General features: G+C 48.5%; 1 protein-coding gene across 2 annotated transcripts; it reads right to left on the reverse strand.

Moving 5' to 3' along the window:
• Positions 1–201: 201 nt before the first annotated feature.
• On the reverse strand, positions 202–2,109 carry LOC120645114 (polyol transporter 5-like). Of its 2 annotated transcripts, none has more exons than XM_039921867.1 (3): positions 1,886–2,109; positions 1,463–1,809; positions 202–1,362 (listed from the first exon to the last, which is right to left on the reverse strand). In XM_039921867.1, exons 1-3 carry the CDS (start codon positions 2,007–2,009, stop codon positions 388–390), a joined length of 1,446 nt encoding a protein of 481 aa, XP_039777801.1. In that variant the 5' UTR covers positions 2,010–2,109; the 3' UTR covers positions 202–387. The 2 variants fall into 2 exon arrangements, with proteins under 2 accessions (XP_039777801.1, XP_039777802.1); XM_039921868.1 differs by having other exon boundaries at positions 1,942–2,080.
• Between the last annotated feature and the right edge of the window lie 16,755 nt (positions 2,110–18,864).

The following is an 18,864-nucleotide window of genomic DNA, read 5'->3' on the forward strand; positions in this document are numbered from 1 at the left end:
TCGCCACAGTAGGTTACAAAGAAAACAAAACATGCAAAATGCACATAATGGAATTTAATGCAAGGTTTCAAAAAAAGAATTTGAAAAAGGTGTTAGCTAGGCGAGCAAATTAAGCAAATTTTAGTGTAGTGGAAAATTATAAAAAGTTCAAATTTTTAGTGGTTCCCAGCATTAGGCAAAACATAGGGACATTCCAGAACGTTTCAACATGTGCGTCTGGGTTGCAATTAATGATTGCATTGAGGTTTCAATACCAAATTAAACAATTTTTTGGGTGGATGGTTTGAAAACTTCCCCCAACTTAACAAATGTAGACGGTCAACTGATAAAGCTTCTGATGATTACATTAGAAAAAGGCATGGAAAGCACAACATTCAGATCGTCAGTTCACTTGGTGAAGAGCACCTCCATGTCCTCCAAGCTCCGCCCACTGGTCTCCGGCAGCTGCGTGTACACGAAGGCCCACGCGGCGGCCGCCACGCCAGCGTACAGGAAGAAGCACCCGGCCATGGTGATCCAGCCGGCGAGCGAGATGAACGTCATGGTCACCGCCCCGCACGCCACCCGGTTCACCGCCGTGCCGAGGCTGGTGCCCTGCGCGCGCAGCCGCAGCGGCATGACCTCCGAGCTGTACGTGGGCACCACCGGCCCGAGCCCGACCGAGAACGCCGCCACGAAGGCCAGCACCGACGCGACGCACGCCGCCGACCACGACGACGACGTGGTGGCGCTGCCGCCGGCGGCACAGAGGGTGATGGCCACGGAGGCCAGCGCCGCGGCGGCGCCCGCTGCGCTGGCGAGGAGCAGGGGGCGCCGGCCGACGCGGTCGGAGAGGAGCGTCGCCACGAGGATGAAGCACGTCTTGACCACCCCGACGGCGACGGCGGCGCCGAGCACGGCGCGGTTCGACGACATGCCGGCCTTCCTGAACACCAGCGGGCTGTAGAGCACGACGGCGTCGATCCCCGACGCCTGCTGGAAGAACTGCAGCCCGACGACGCAGACGAGGACCCGGCGCACGCTCCTCGTCGGCCGCACAAGCATCTCCTTCCACACGCCGGCACCGGCGCCGCCGCCGCCAGCCTGCTGCGACGCCGAGACGACCTGCTTGATCTCCTCGAGGCGGAGGTCGGCCTCGGCCGGGGTGTCCGAGGTCCGCGCGAGCACCGCGCGCGCCTCGCCGTGGCGCCCGCGCATCACCAGCCACCGCGGGGACTCCGGCATGGCGAGCACCCCCGCCGCGAGGAACACCGGCGGGAGCGCGCCGGCGGCGAACATGACGCGCCAGCCGAGGTGCGCCGGCAGGCCGGCGAGCGCGAAATTCGACACGTAGCTAAGCAAGATACCGATATTGACGAACATCTGCACAGATCATCAGGCCGATTGATGATAAAATAAAATTTGAAACTAAAGTATAGTTTCCAAATGGAGGAGGAGGATGCGTCCGGCATTATAGGCATACGTCGAGCAAGGACGATAGGACGCCGCGCGTGGACGCCGGCGAGATCTCGGCGTTGTAGACGGGGGCGACGACGCGGGCGAACCCGACGCCGACGCTGGTGACGAAGCGTGCGGCCATGAGCGCGGCGTAGCTGGCGCCGGCGGACATGGCGAGCGCGCCGGCCATGAGGAAGGCGTTGGCGAGCACGAGCGTGCCCCGGCGGCCCAGCAGGTCGGCCGCCCACCCGGCGGCGAGGATGGACACGAGCATGAACAGGTTCATGGACCCCGTGAGCACCTCGACCTGGACGCCGGTGAGGCCCAGGTCCTCCCGGATGAACAGCTGCGCGCCGCTCATCAGCGCGAGATCTGCCGGGAAATCAAGGTGAATGAATGTCTCTTGGATGAACAACTGTGGTGGTAGTGAGTTTGCGTCGTCACGTACTGTAGCCCATGAGGATGGTGGTCATGGAGGCGAGCGTGGCGCAGAGGAAGGCGAACCTGTTCCGGCGTGGCGTGCCGGCAGCCGAGGAGAGCAGTGGCGCCGCCGCGGCGCCTCCGTGAGCCATGGTTTGCTCTGATCCTATCGTATGTCAAAGGATACGATGATGATGATTCTCATATAGCTCTAGTCCCCTTGTCATTGGATATTTTGTTTCTAATAAAGTAGTAGTATCTGTGACATAGACAGCTGTGCAATTTGGAGCACATTTATAATATTTTGTTAACAAAAGCATCATGTAGAGTGAACTTCAAGGGACAAACTACTTTAACATGTGAGGGAAAATAACATTTTCTATTGTCTACATTTCTTAGTTAACATGTGAATGGACGTAGCATTTTCTACTTCCAACATTATTCGAGGACGTCAGTCCAACTGTGCCAGTTGCTTTGGTTCTTTGTGAAGAAACTTGTCTACTTAGATTTAAGTCATACCCTTATCACGGGTGTTCATATTTTTTTCTAAATTTATTTTAGGAGTAAATGACGCTATTCTTTCGGTGGTAGCGAGACGACGACCATGATAGTTTTGTCAATCTTGAAATTTATCGTCCCAGTTTCTTGAAAATGCTCACTAATAGGTACGATAATGATCTGCACGGTGAGACCACCGGAGAATTAATGGTGATGGTTGGGTGATCCCTTGATGGTTAAGTGCAAGGCTGGCTCTGTTCCCTCCATCAACTCATGAAAGTGATGGTTATCTTCACCTATAAGCTCGGGTCCCTCCTGGAAGGAGTAAATCATGAACGCCGATCGCCACCAGTTCTGCTCAGCTACTGAGCTCGGATTTTTTTAGCTTTCGTAGAGGATCCCAACCACTTGCAGCATCATATGCATGATGTTAGAAGTCGGCGAGCAAGCAACTATATATCTCTAGATGCATAACAAAAATTATACATCTAGAAAAGCAAAACAACAAAAAAAATTAAGAATTTATATAATCATCTCATTCTTAGTTTGTGATAATTTATTTATATATGGTTTACTACCAGGAGATCTTATACTATAAGTTTTTATCTTGTTTTGAATTGTTTCATGTTAAATTTGTGGTGGTGGACGCGACTCGTGTATCCTATCATGTTAAAATGACTTTACAGCAACCTAAAAAGCTGTGATGGCATTAGTTGACTTTCAGGCCAATAAGATGAAACCACGTAGCCTCGCTTGTTAATAAAAAATTTGACTGATAAGAAACTAAAATTCAATCGATTTACACATGAAACGGACCAGAGAAAAAAAAAACGGCTGAAAGCATAAAACTGGATCAACTGAATAACGGTAACGCTTGCCTCATGACCCATTAGATGTCAACTCCCTCTGATTGGGCTCACCCATCAGATGTCAACTCTATCTGATTATTTGGGCTTAGTGCCTAGTCCAAACGTTAGATGTGTATCGCGTCCGGCCTGTCCAAACACGAGCTAACGGATTAGGCCAATCTCAGTTGGAGTGTCATGGATATTAAATTTACTAATATGTACTAATAATATGAGAAGAGAGAAAAAAGAAGTGTCATAAAATGTGAGAGGAGTGTCATCACCATGACACTCCACTGGTACGGTTCTTAAGATTCCAGTCTATGTAACTGTGTCCATGACACTCCCCTTGAGACTGACCTTAGATAATTCCCTTGGTCACTCTCTTACATTAACATATCATTGTTCTGACCCTTCATTAATAGTTGATTAGCTCTTTTCTTTTACTCTTTCTAGCCAAAGTCAAAATATCATTCGTCGCTCATGACAGTACCATTCTAAAGATTTAAACAAAAAGAAACAAACATTTCACTATATATTACAAAGAAGTGACTTGAGGAAAATGATTAATAATACAAACATGACATGACAGTAAGATCTTGCCGCTACATTTCACCTCAGACATGTTTTTTGTCTTGAAAAATATTACAAATTCTTCCGCTAATTTGATCTTAGCCAAAAAGAATTACATCATGCATAAAAGATACTACATATAAACGCAACAATAAATCAAACGTACCTTAGACTTATTAGTCCACAATATTATTGTAAATTTTACACAAGAAAAAATTGAATTTTCGGATCCGACAAAAAAATACAAACCAATTTGAACAACCCACATGCCTATGAAAATACAAAACAATCTAATTTTTCAAATACAACTAAAAAGAACAAAAATAAATCTCATCTGCATAAAGTGCCTAGTTAATTAGTTTTAACATCTTCAGTAAAGAAAACACTGCCACATCTTCAGTTGCTCGGCCATGTCAACAGCTGCTGGCAAAAAGCTAGTGGTCGTGGCTATCATCCCGCATGCACGCATTGATTTAGTCCTCATCAAGCAACGCAGTAGGCCGTATTTGCTACAATGATATCATGTGTCGGATTGGAAAGACATTCAACATATAAAAATCGACTGACGAGAAGAAACAGTGTTTACTCCGATGAGGTTTAGAAATTCCGAATCATTTTAGAAAAAGGTATGTTTTTAAAAAAATGTATTAGTAAGCTATCTTATCTGCATTAGTAAGCATCTTATCTTAGTCCCAAACTTTGTTTTCACATTTTTTTTAAGAGTAAATTGCACCCCAGGTTTTCGAACTTGTAGCGAAGTTCCGGTTAAGTTCCCAAACTCTCAAATCGTCCATCTAGGTGCCTAAAGTACATTAAGTGTTTCACGGGGTCCCAAACGTGCCACGCGTGCATCCGAAGCCGACGTGGCATGCCATGTGGCGCCATGGTGGCGAATATTTATAAAAAAGACCCTAAATTTCTTTATCTTCTCATATTTGGTCCTTTCTCTCTCACTCTCTCTCTCTCCAATCTCTCTCTCTCCACCATCCCCTCCGGCCGCCGCGCCGCCTTCTACCCCTGCTACAGCCCCCGCAGGCCACCGGGGCGCCTCCTTCTGCCCCTACTGCAGCCCCCATAGGCCGTCGCCGCACCTCGCCCACGGACGCATCCCGTACTGGCCACCGCCGCCGCCCTTCGCCCGCGCTAGCCATCGTCGCGCTTCGCCCGCGCTGGCCATCGCCGCGCCTCACCCATGGCCGCATCCCGCGCTGGCCTCCACCGCCGCCGCGCTTCGCTCCGGCGCGCCCCTCCCGGCTCCTGCCGCCACCGCAACTCCGCCACCACCCCCCCCCTCTGAGACCCGCCGTCGAGTAGGGAGGGCCGGTAGAGGAGGCAGAGCAGCTGGGGCACGTGGACGCCATGGCGCGCCACCCTCCTCCGTACCGCTCGCCCGCCGCATCCGCGGCCGCGCTCGCTCACCATGCCCGCCCGTCACAGCCGCGGCCCTGCTGCGAGAGGGGAAAGGGGCGGGGAAGGGAGGTGCCGCCGCCGCACGCGGTCCCGCGCGCCGCCGTGGCCAGGAGGGAGGGAGGTGGGAGGAAGAGGGAGAGAGAGGCCGCCGCGAGCAGAGGAGTAGGGGAGCCGTCCGCCGGCATGGAAGGGAGGGAGGAGGGGTGCGCGGTGGTCGAGGGGGATCGAGGAGAGCTGGCGCGGCAAGGCAGGGAGGAGGGAAAAGCGCTGGCCGCTCGCGCCACCGCACTCGCCGCGGTCTGCCCTCGACATCGCCGCCCAAATCTAGCCGGCGGCAGACAAGCCACCAGCGAACAAGGACGACGGAGAAGGGCCGCGCCATGGATGCGCAGGCCTGCCCTCGCGCGCGCCTGCCGCTGCCACTGCCGTGGCAGGGTGGATGGCCCTCGCGGGGAGTGCGGATGCCGATGTTGGGAGGGGCAGGGACGGGCGGCGCGTGGCGGAGAGAGAGCAGCGCGACGGCGGCCAGCTCCGGTGGATGAGCTGGTGGTGAGAGATGGGAGAGAGAGGGAAAGAGAAGGAGAAAGGACTAAATATGAGAAGATAAATAAATTTAGGGTCTTTTTTGCAAATATTCGCCACTGTGGCACCATGTGGCATGCCACGTCGGCTTCGGATGCACGCGTGGCGGGTTTGGGACCCCTCGTGAAACACTTAATATACTTTAGAGACCCATATGGACGATTTGAGAGTTTGAGGACCTAAGCGGAACTTTACTAGGGTGCAATTTACTTTTTTTTTTAACATTTTATGGTCCAGCCAATGCCTGAACCAAGCCTTGGGCAGCGACTTTCGGCCCAGAAGGAACCTTGTTTTCCTCTGTCCGGCCCAAGAAATGCTTATCCTGAATTCAGTCAGGATGATGATGATGATTATAGTCCCCTTGTCATTGGGTATTTTTATTCTAAAGTAGTAGTATCTGTGACATAGACAGCTGTGCAATTTGGAGCTCATTTATAATATTTTGTTTACAAAAGCATCATGTAGAGTGAGCTTCAAGGGACAAACTACTTTAACATGCGAGGGAAAATAACATTTTCAGATTTTCTATTGTCCACATCTCTTGATTAGCATGTGAATGGAAATAGCATTTTCTATTTCCTACATTCGAGGACATCAATCCAACTGCACCAGTTTCTTAGGTTCTTTGTCATGAAACTTGTCTAATTTAGATTTAAGTCAAACTTTTTACAGGTGTTCATATATTAGGAGTAAATGATGCAATTCTTTCGATGGTAGCGAGGCGACCACCGTGATAGTTTTGGAGAAAATTCCATATATGATCCTTTTAAAGTTAGCTCTTTCTTCTTTGGTCTTTTTTTCTTTCAAAACTTTCCTATATGATCCTTTAACTTCATTTTCTTCCTAATCTAGTTGTTCTGTTATTACTTCCATTAGGTCCCTCCTTAGTTCCCTCCCCAAACTTATCGGCCAGTTCATCGTTCGACGAGGACACAGAGTAGAAGATGGTGGACCTGCGGCACGCGCTCGCCGACAGGGGGCTGCAGGCGTTCGACGAGTGTCCGGCATTCCAATGCCTGCCGGAGTTGTTGCTGAGAGCGCGAGAGGTCGTCGCAGCCCTGATTGCCGTCCAGCCCAGCGACAGGCTCCCCACCACGGCTGCGCTCCAACATCCATCGTTCGTCGAGGAGGAGAGGAGCGTCCTGCCGCCACCTGCCGCAGCGCAGGCAGAGCAGCTCGGAGCATCAGAGCAGCAGCAGTGCTAGCGCAGAGAGGTGGGAGGCGAGATTTGTAAAAGTGTGATTACTCAATCCAAGAACAAGTTCAGATTGTAAAATTACCCAATCACCCATACCCATGTTGATCTGATGACTCAGATTGAAGTTTTCATAATTTGCACGAAGAGATTGGTTTGAACCTAATATATTCTCTCTGAAGAAAACCTCAAGTTAGTTTGAGAAAAAGAAAAACAGAACCATCTATTTATCATTAACCGAGTTAATTATAATAGTGCATATTAAAAGATATGCCCACTGCTAAATAAATCTGCGAAGCAACTACATAACACATACTTACTCCGTATAAATTTATTCGGACACGTAGCAGATTCACACAGACACACAAACAAACAAACACACACACACACCCCGTCAGCGAGCGTGCACCGGATCCTCATCTGCGTCGTCGGGGTGCACTTCTTCCAGCAGGCGTCCAGCGTCGACACCATCGTGCTCTACAGCCCGCTGGTGTTCCAGACAGTGGCGGACCGTGAAGCAAAATGTAGGGGGGGGCCAATTTTTTTCCTTCTCCCTGTCAGTTGCCACTTCAAAAATATTTTCTATGTGATTTGGTTGATTCAATATAGCTTGACATTCTCTCACTGCATTGTTGTGATGTGAGCAAGGAGTAGATCCTACATGAACCAAGAATGCACACTTTTTCCCATCATTAACTTTCTTCCAGCTGTCAAAACCTTGTGCTGTGAAGACATCGAAACCACCTCGCCTCTTTATATTTTTGCTGCAAAGAAAGCAGAAAAAACAGTATGCACGGCCGCTACTCACTGAGTATTCCAACCAAGAAGGAAATTCACTAAACCAAATGTAATTGAAACGGCGTTGATGTCCTTTGGGTCCAGAAGGCTTGTATTTCTTCAATAACGGCTGCATGGGACCTAACTGCAAGTATGCTCGCTTGACTTGATCTCTCTGATCATTTGGGTATTGCCAAATTTGTGGACGCAACGCAGGATCTCTCTCTAAAAATTCAATGCCCCGAAATATGACAAATTCATTTGTTTCAATTTCTTCTTCCTCACTCCGTCCTGCTCCTACTTCTTCTGCATCTTCTGCTGGTTCTACTTCTGCCTGTTGGTTTTCTTCTTCCCTTGGGGAATCCAATCCTAACTGACCTCCTGCTGTTCCTTCTTGTTCTCCTTGTCCTTGCAGTTCCAAACCAGGTAACCCAAGTACGGGAGGGGGAGGACAATCAAAGATGTCTTCCCCTTCCACAACAGCCTGCTCATCATCTCGTTTTCTTTTGTAAAATGAATGGAGAGTTTTCAGTTGAACCATTGCTACCTCTACCTGATTCAGCCATTCAACAATCACATCTACTCAATTAATTGCTAGCTTGGCAGAATCGGACTTATAAAGAAACTAGGGCAAAAATTGGGGATCGCAAAAATCACCTGCAGGCTGCAACCAAGTTCCAGGAGCTTCCTGCAGTCGAGTCTCGAGTGTGACCCTTGATGGCTTGATTTGTACCTACGCTAGGACGACGACGAGCGTGCAGGTGTATTTGCGGTGGCCGCCTGGCCGGAGCGTGCGGAGCCGCGCCGCCAGTACCCGCCGCCGCCGCCCGTTGCGACACGAGAACGACTGCTGGCTGCCTGGCTTCGGTTGCTTGCTCATGTGTGGATGGGCTTCGCTAGCTTCTTTGTTTCAGCGTTGACCCGTTCGTGGGCTACTGGGCTTAAGTTTTATGGGCTGCAGAGATATAGTTTGAAAATTTCTTTTGGGCAAGGGGGGCCGGAGCCCAATTTCGCCGCCAAAGCGGTCCGCCAGTGGTTCCAGAAGGCCGTCATGTCGTCGAACAAGGCCATGCTCGGCGCCACCGTCGGCGCGGTGTCGGGGTCATCAAGATGTGCTTCGTCCTGGTGGTCGCGCTCTTCTCCGACCATCGTCTAGGCCGGCGGCAGCTCCTCCTCGCCAGCGCGGCGAGGGTGGCCGCGTCGATGGCGTCGCTGGGGGCGGCGCTCATCATCAGCGCCCCCGGCGCGACGGCAGCGGCGGTCACCGTCGCGTCGGTGCTGGCCTTTATGGCGGCGTTCTCCGTCAAGCTCGGGCTGCTGGCGGGCACGTACAGCGCCGAGGTCATGCCGATGCCGATGCCGCTGCGGCTGCAGGGCGCGAGCCTGGGCATGGTGGTGAACCGGCTGACCGTGCACGCTGGTGAGTATGACGTTCATCTCGCTCGTGGACGCGATCACCATGCCTGGGTGCTTCTTCCTCTAGGCCGGGGTGGCCGCAGCCGCCTGCGCGTTCGTGTACGCCCGGATGACGGAGACGAGGGGTTGAAGCCTCGAGGACATAGACGAGCACTTTGCTAAGTGATCCATAGTTGATGGCTTCGATCTATGGATGGCACCGGGGTACAAATTACCCGCGTGCCCGCGGGTAAAAACCCGCTAGGGCGAGGATCCGGGTTTGGATTTGTACCCACGGGTATGGGTGCGGGTTTGCATTTGAACCTGACGGGTAAAATTTTGCGGGTTTAAAAAAACTGTATCCGTACCCGCCTACCCACGAACCCGCAAAATCAACTGACACGTGGACACCGTATACAACTATATAACCACTTGTTCTAGGGTTCCCATTCATTCCTTCCATCCCCCTACCCGTTCCCCTCCCTGCCTCCCTTTCACAGCCGCCGCCCCCTGCTCCCGTCCCCCGTCCCCCGCCGCCGCCGCTAGCCAGCCCGCGCCAGCGCAGCAGCGCTCCTCCAAGCCGCCGCCGCCAGCCCGCTCCTCCAAGCAGCGGCACCGCCAGCCCTCCCTCTAACGGGTCCCGCTCGGGCGCTCGCCGAGACCCCGACCCCCGCCGCCGCAAGCCAGCCCGCTCCTCCAAGCCGCCGCCGCCAGCCCGCTCGCCGGCGTCCGCTCCTCCAAGCTGTCGCCGCCAGCCCGCTCCGGCTCGGGCGCGCGCCCGCCCCCAATGCCCCCTGGAGTAGGCAAGCAGGGAGTGCCGGCGCCCCAGGAGGAGGCGAGCAGGGAGAGCCGGCGTCCGACGGCCCGAGCCCCAGCGACCCGCATCCGCCGTCCGCCGGCCTGATCTCCAAGGTTCGCAGCGGGTTCGCGGGCGTACCCGCGGGTACATTGTACCCGCGGGTGACAGGTATGGGCGTAGCTTTCCACCCATCGCGGGTCGTGATTGCGGGTACGGGTTTGTGATTTGCATTGCGGGTGCGGGTCTGTATCCTTCATACCCGCGGGTAATGTGCCCGTTGCCATCCATACTTCGATCACAACTAGTGACCGAGGCAGTCCAAACTCCAGAGTTAGGCTATCTGCAGTGGGGAACGGTACCCCATACTGCGACCGAGGCAGTCCAGACTCCAAAGTTAGGCTATCCGCAGTGGGGAACAATTTTTTTTTGATGGTCAACGGAGGGGGGGGAGGACCCCCCACCTGAGTTTTTATATTGAACGGTGGCCCCTAACGGCCTGATAGGAGTTTTTACAACCGCTGAAGTTTACATTGCCAAAGAAAAAGCGGAACACCAAAGACCACTAACGCTCATGTCGCGTCTCGGGAGCCGGCAGCTCCAAGCTCTTGCATCTAGCTTATAGTTTTGCATGAACTGCATGAGGGACATGCTCTCCTGTCTGAATACATATCCATTACGCCGCTTCCACAGCTGCCAACAACACAGCAGGACAAAGGTGTCGAAGTGAGCCGACGGTAGACTTTCTGGCCTGTGGAGGTGGAGGAGGTCGCAGGCAGTGACATCTTCTCCCAGTTGAACGCCTAGGCGCTGCCAGACGGACGCTGAGAAGGGGCAGAAGAACAATAGATGCTCTGTAGTTTCAGGTGCGCCTCCACAGATCTCACAGGTGACGTTGTCAACTATCTTCTTCTTGAAAAGGTTTGTTTTGCATTGCAGGCGGCAGTGGGGAACAGTACCCCATACTGCAGGACACTTTTAGCCGTAAAATGCCCGCGGCGGCATCCGCTACGGCGTACGCAACGCAAGCAGACGGCCTCCATTCCGGTAATCCGAGCGAATGAATTTAGAGGACGATGAGTGCTGATAGCCTTAGTATCTGGATGTTTTGATATTACCCAGCAATTATGCTACAAATTGTGTGCGACATTTTTGTTTTCACATTGGGACCTGATACTGTCGATTTACTTTAGTCGTACACATTTGTGAAGTTTTGGCATGTGAGTGTCCTTATGCTTCTCTGTTATAATGATTACGTTGCAATCTCAAGGTTAGTTGCAAATGGTCGAAGTCTAAGAAGAAATACAGCAATATAATGAGCCTTTTGAGGTAGAGTTAATTGATTGGGGTTCAAATTTGAACTGAAGATGAATCCTAAAAACGCCTGAACCGTACAACCCTGCACTTATTGTGCAAAACAAGCTAGTAAAGACCACATAATATTACATTTACCACACGCCTGAAATTAGTCAACAAGTACCTGCCTCCCCTCGCGAAACACAAAGAAATCAACTTCAATATTTGAATGACACATGCTACGGACCTTGTCACGTACTTCCTTGGGCATAGAACAAAACTCGTAATTGATGAGCAACCTTTTAAGGACTCCTGCATTGCTGGATAGGAACTCCACAAGTTCCATTTGCTCATGAGAACCTGAAAACCCACTGATTTCTGCCACTTCAAGTGAATTGAGATCAATGCCATCAATCTTGCGACTCTCTTCTGAACGACGAAGGCAAGACGGCAGGCAAGAATGCATCTGGAAATAAAAAGAGAATGCAACAAAATTGCAGTAATGGAGAATATTGATAACATTCATAAATCAACTCTGTTTTCAAGGCGTCTCCTAGGCGACGCCCTAGGCATCCAGGCGGGAAAAAAACCTGGGCGTCCGCGTCGCTTTTCCATTCCTCGCCTTGCCGCCGTCCGCCCGGTGCTTTGCAGCTGCGCTCGCCGTCTGCCCGGCGGTCGCCGAGCCGCAGCCGCCGCCCGCCGTCCGCCCGGCGCTCGCTGAGCCGCAGCCGCCGCCTGCCGGCCCGCCGGCCACCGCCTGGCCGTGGTCGCGCCCGCGCACGCTGATGCGGCTGCCTGGCACCAGGCACCAGCGAGCTCAGCGCCTGAGCCGCGCCGTGCTCGGCCGCTCGCCGTCTGCCCGCGGAGGTGGAGGAGGCAGCGGTGGGCAGCGGCGGAGGTGGAGGAGGGCGGCGGCAGCAGGAGAGGAGGCAGAGGCGGCTGGCAGCGGTGGTGCGGCCGGAGGAGTCGGGGAGGAGGGAGAGGTGGGGATGGGAACCGGTAGAGGTTAGTGTTAGGATAAGTAGTGGGGAGTTGGGCTGCCTGTGTTGGGCTGATTTAATGGGCTTCTTTTCACCTTTAGCCCACTAGTTCTCACCTTTTCCTTTTCTTTTACAGGTGACTATCTAAATCTGCTAGGTTAAAGTCTAATCAAGGAAGTAATTAAGGCATTGCCTCGCCTCGCGCCTTAACCGCCTAGGCGTCCGAGCGGTGGCCCATCGCCTCGCCACGCCTTACCGCTTTAAAAACCATGTAAATCAACATAGCTTTCTTTTGATGGTGCCAGCTGTAATAAATCAAACATATCTAAAGAACACTGGAGCACTACATAGTGAGGAACCCCACACTTGCCAATACTGCTACCTATGCAGTAACCCTTCATTTACAGCAGGGTCAAGATAACTCAAATTCAAACAAGCTAAGCAACCGAAAAAGATTTATGTGTTCACTAGCAAAAGAACAAATCTTTAATTTGGTCCAATTAATAATAGTTTGTATAGACTATCAACATTTCAAAAATGATAAATAAACATATCCAAAAACTCAACCACCCTACCCCACCTAAAAACATATTGCAAAACTCCCAATAATCAAATAACAAGTCAAAGTTTCCAATCAACAATTTTATGGCATGTTAGAAATTACCACTCGTCCAGGTGAAGGACCACATAAATGTACTTGAAGCTTCTTTGTATCATTGCAACTCCTCAAGAGATGCAACATGACAGGCAGCAAGGCATGGTGTCCCCACCACAAGAATATGCAAAAGCTCTTACACTTGGGCAGCTTATTTGTTTCATTCAGGAAGCTTCCATACTTTGCTTCATCTGTTATGACTCATGAGTAGACAAGAACAAATCAATTAGAGGACCTGAAAATTAAAAACAACTTGTGATGAAATTTGTTAATACCAAGGTTGGAAATAGCGGGCTATGAAGTTTAGCGCACTACTGGAAAAACGCACATTCGTCCGCGGCCGTTAGTACCGGTCACGGCTTTGGCCGGTACTAACGTGCAAATTTAGTACCGGGCCAAAGAAACAGTGGCCCTGGCAGCCTATTAGTACCGGCTGGTGGCTCCAGCTGGTACTAAAGTCCGCCACCGACAGGCTCTGACATCCGCCACCGACAGCTAGTGACAGTTTAGTACCGGCTGGAACCACCAGCCGGTACTAAACTGTCGCGAGGAAATTTAGTACCGGTTGGTGGCTCCAGCCGGTACTAAATGTGGCGCGTTAGTGCCGGCTGGAGCCACCAGCCGGTACTAATGCGCCCACTATAAATTGGCACCCTTCTTCCTCCCCGAGCCCGAGCCAGTGCTATTTCACCAGAGAAGCTCGAGCTCGGGGTTGTTCTTCCCTTAGAGAGTTGCCGCCATTTGTTCTAGTTTTAGTGAGTGTTCTAGTTATCCAAGTACGCCAAAGGTTTGCAACTTCATCCTCTCCTCATTGATAGTCTTTATTCTTCGTTTTATGCTCTATAGTTAGAGAAATTTGTGACTTTTAGAAATAGTGAGGATGAGTATGATTTCTTTGATTTATGCAATGATTTGAGATATATAGAACTGATGACTTGAATGTGGGAGTAGGTTTATTGGCTAGGTTGAATATGAAAAATTTATAGACACATTTTTCAATCATTTTCTATATATTACAAATGACCGTAGCACATTTTTTATTTTTAGATTCAGATGAGCATGTGGATAGTAGAATTTTTTAGAATGAGTGTAGACAAAACATGTGATTGTAGTAGATATAACCATAATATGGATAGTTAATTTTTTTATAATGAACTAATGAAAGAATTATAATAGATTTTTTTTATTATGAATTGATTATTTTGACACTCTAGTGATGTATTTATTCAGGCTCACATTGAAACTATCTATAAGCTAAAAAAATCTTTATTTCGAAACAAGTATACGTCGTTAATCTCTATCCAATAGTGATGACACTACCTTTCGGGGAAACACTATGCGCTATATGGACGTCGCGAATCGGCTGGTCGCATCACCAGCACTTCCGATTGATATGAAGACAACATTTGACGCAGTCAGCGTGGCCGTTGTTGCACTGAGAGCATATCAACGAGCACACTGCCTGTGCCAAGTGCTGTGTTCCTATTAACCGGAAATATTGGTGCTGCGCCTGGCCGATTGGTGACATCCTTGTACCGCACCGTGTCCCCCCGAAAGGCATTGTCATCACCGCAGGGTCGAGGTTACCGACATATACATTTTCCGAAATAAAGTTTTTTTTTCTTCCAGATAGTTTCTGGATATTGAAAAGAGTGTTCTCCTGGAACTTATGGTGTCAAAATAATTAGGAGTTATAGAGATTTATTTCAATTAATTAGAGATTTCTCTCAATTAATTTATTCAGGTTTTTTTATTGAGAATTAATGTGATTTTGCATTGTAGTTCAAAGACACTTACCAGTAAGTGTGAAATGTAAACGAAGTAGTGTTGCTATTGGGGCATTAGTCACATTGTGCCTGCTCTGTCACAGCTCTTTCTAGACCCTTCATTATGTAGATAGGGTGAGGTTAAGACCGACGAAGAATAAGGGCTTAGAGAGAGCTGTGACATAGCACGGCACACAATGATGATTAATACCTCAATAGCAACTCTAATTTCATTACATTTCAGACTTCATTGTAACTGCCTGTGCAATTCGAATATGAGGATATAATGATGTACATATTTACATTGTAATTGTAAGAGTTTTTTCAATCAATTTGCAAATTAATGTGATTTATTTTAATTAATTTATTCAGATTTTATTGTAATTGTAAGAATTTATAATGTTGTAAAAAATAATAGTGTTTTCTAGTAAAATATGGCTTTAGCAGCTGGAGGGAGTGGCACCGGTGGGGGTGATCGTTGTGGAATGTATGTGTCGTGGAATAAAATGTGTATGTGTTGTGGAATCTATGTATGTGTTGTGGAATGCATTGTTTGGTATTTGTTATGCATTTAGTTGCATTATTTTGGCACTCTAATGATGTATTTATAGGGGCTCATATGGAAACCATCGAGAAGTTTAAAAAATGCATGTTTCGGATCATGAATATGTCGTTAACCTTGATCCTTCGGTGAAAACTCTGATATTTGGGGCTAGAATCGATATCCACGATGCGGTGCGGTATATATGAGGACGCGATGAAGGAGTATGGTCTTGGTCCCAATAATGAAATCCTCGATGGTTTTAGAGGAAGTGACACTGAAACAAAGCCTTTGCAACATGTATTTATTAATTTGGACTTCTATTAATTTTGTATTTCAATGTTAAATTCGCAAAAATGGCTTTTGTATTTCATTATGTTATGTGCCAATTTAAATGATATGAATACAAGTAAAATAATGTTGTTACTTAATTCAAAATTGTAGATCGATGGACCGACAATGGATGTACGGCGACCGGTGCACCATGGCGTGGATTAATGGTCTAAAGTCTTTTCTCGATGCGGCGGAGGCCCACAAGTCATTGAAAGGTTTTATGTGTTGTCCGTGCCGCGTTTGCCAAAATAAAAAGGAATACTCTAAGAGGAGCACTCTACACGCCCACATTTATGAAAAGGGTTTCATGGATAACTATACTCTTTGGACCAAGCACGGTGAACCAGGAGTTGTGATGCAAGATGGCGAAGAAGATGATGATCATAATATTGTAGACTGGGCTCATCTATATGAAGCGGGAGCCTTTGAAGATGAACCCATGGACGATGCTGAAGAAATGGACGAGGCTGGAGAAAATGCAGCAGAAGACCAACCACCTGATGAATTAGGTCAGGTTCTAGTGGATTCACAAAGAGACTGTGAAACTTTAAAGGAGTCAAAGAAGTTTGAGAAGATGTTGGAGGATCACAAAAAATTATTGTATCCAGATTGCAAGCAGGGGCTTAAAAAGTTGGGTACCACACTTGAAATCCTGCAGTGGAAAGCAGCTAATGGTGTCACCGATAAGGGATTTGAGGAGCTACTTGGAATCGTAAAGAACATACTTCCAGAGGGAAATGAACTGCCCTCTACAACATACGAAGCAAAGAAGGTTGTTTGCCCTCTTGGATTGGAGGTACAGAAAATTCACGCATGTCCTAACGATTGTATTCTCTATCGAGGCAAAGAATATGAGAACTGGATGATTGTCCTGTCTGTGATGCAAAACGGTACAAGATTAGGCAAAATGATCCTGGTGAGGTCGACGGGGAGCCCGTCAAAAAAAAAGTTCCCGCTAAGATGATGTGGTATTTCCTAGTAATACCACGTTTGAAGCGCTTTTCAGAAATAAATCCAATGCTAAATTGATGCGGTGGCACAAAGAAGAGCGTAAGCAAGATCAGATGCTGAGACACCCTGTGGATGGGTCCCAGTGGAGAAACGTGGATAGAGATTTCCCAGATTTTGATAACGACCCAAGGAACATAAGGTTTGGTTTAAGTACGGACGGAATGAATCCATTCGGCGAGAGGGGCAGCAGTCATAGTACATGGCCTGTGATCCTGTATGTTCAATCTTCATTCTTGGCTATGCATGAAGTGGAATACATGATGATGCCGGTGCTTATCCAAGGCCCAAAACAACCGGGCAATGATATTGACGTGTACCTAAGACCATTGGTTGATGAACTTTTGCTGCTATGGAAGGAGAAAGATGTACGTGTTTGGGACGAGTACAAACAGGAGAATTTTGACCTGCGAGCATTGCTTTTTGTTACCATCAACGATTGGCCTGCACTTAGCAATCTGTCCGGACAGTCGAATAAGGGATACCAGGCATGCACTCATTGTCTAGAAGAAACCGACAGCTTGAATCTAAAAAATTGTAGGAAGGTCGTGTACATGGGTCATCGTCAATTCCTTCCATTCAACCACCCCTTAAGAAGAAAAGGAAAACATTTCAAAGGGGAACCAGAAACTCGTGCTAAGCCTATATTCCGAAACGGGAAGCGTGTTTTCTCGATGGTGAAGGATGTCCATGTCGTGTTTGGAAAGGGCCGTGGAAGCAAACAAGTTCCGAATGATGAAAACGGCCATGCCCCAATGTGGAAGAAGAAGTCCATACTATGTGAGCTCCCATATTGGGATGTCCTGGAGATCCGCAACGCAATCGATGTGATGCACTTGACGAAGAATCTTTGTGTGAACCTTCCAGGATTCCTTGGTACGTATGGGCAGTCAAAATATACACTAGAAGCAAGACGTGATTTGATAGAAACAAAACAACGAGAAGACCTACGTCTTGAGAAGAGAGAAAATGGACAGCACTACTTACGTCCTGCTAGCTACACTCTCAGCAAAGAGTAGAAGGAAAGCATGTTTGATTGCTTGAACAGTATGAAGGTACTGTCCGGTTACTCCTCGAATATGCAGGGAAGAATTAATATGAAAGAGAAAAAGTTCACAAATCTAAAGTCTCATGATTGCCACGTTCTGATGACCCAATTGCTTCCTGTCGCGCTGAGGGGTATTCTACCAGAAAATGTAAGATTAGCAGTGGTGAAGCTATGTGCCTTTCTTAATGAAATTTCCCAGAAAGCAATCGATCCAAATAAGCTCACAAGGCTACAGAATGATGTGGTCCAATGTCTTGTCAGTTTTGAGATGGTCTTTCCACCTTCGTTCTTTAATATTATGACCCACCTCCTGGTTCATATTGTGAAAGAGATAAACATTTTAGGCCCTGTATTCCTACACAATATGTTCCCTTTCGAGAGATACATGGCAGTCTTAAAGAAGTACGTTCGGAATCGTTCTCGGCCAGAAGGATGTATCGCCAAGGGCTATAGAACAGAGGAGGTCATTGAGTTTTGTGTTGATTTCATTGATGAACTTAGTCCGATTGGGGTCCCCATGTCACGCTATGATGGGCGATTGGAAGGAAATGGCACACTAGGTAAGAAATCTAATATGCACATCCCTGAAAGTGAAATCTGCAAAGCAAATTTCACCGTTCTACATAATTCATCCCTCGTGGCACCATATATGGATGAGCACATCAATATTGTCCGATATGAAAACATAGGGAAGTCTGAGGCATGGATTACACGTCATCACATAGATTGGTTTGCGGTTTGGCTGAGAAGAAAACTCATAGGTGACAGCACGATTGATGTACAACTACAATGGCTTGCTAGGGGACCATCGGCCACAATCATGCAATACCAAGGATACGAGATCAATGGATATACGTTTTACACAAGAGCCCAAGATGAAAAGAGCACGAACCAAAATAGTGGTGTGCGTATTGATGCAATAGGCCATGATGGAAATAAGGACAGCTACTTTGGTGTCATAGAGGAAATATGGGAGCTTGACTATGGCCCCTTGAAGATTCCTTTGTTTCGATGCCAATGGGTGAACCGAGCAGGTGACGGTGTAACAATAGACCGGTATGGAATGACAATAGTGGACTTCAAAAAGATTGGATATAAAGACAAACTATTCGTCCTCGCCAAGGATGTGACGCAGGTTTTCTATGTGAAGGACATGGCAAGCAAACCTAAGAAAAAACAAGGCAAGTCCGACGACGAGCCAAAACGCCACATAGTTCTTCCAGGAAAAAGAAAAATCGTTGGAGTTGAAGACATTTCGGACAAGTCAGAAGACTTTGATCAGTTTTACGACTGTCCTCCATTCTCTGTC

Source organism: Panicum virgatum, chromosome 8K, assembly GCF_016808335.1.
Source record: "Panicum virgatum strain AP13 chromosome 8K, P.virgatum_v5, whole genome shotgun sequence".
In the NCBI taxonomy this organism is placed as follows: Eukaryota; Viridiplantae; Streptophyta; class Magnoliopsida; order Poales; family Poaceae; genus Panicum; species Panicum virgatum.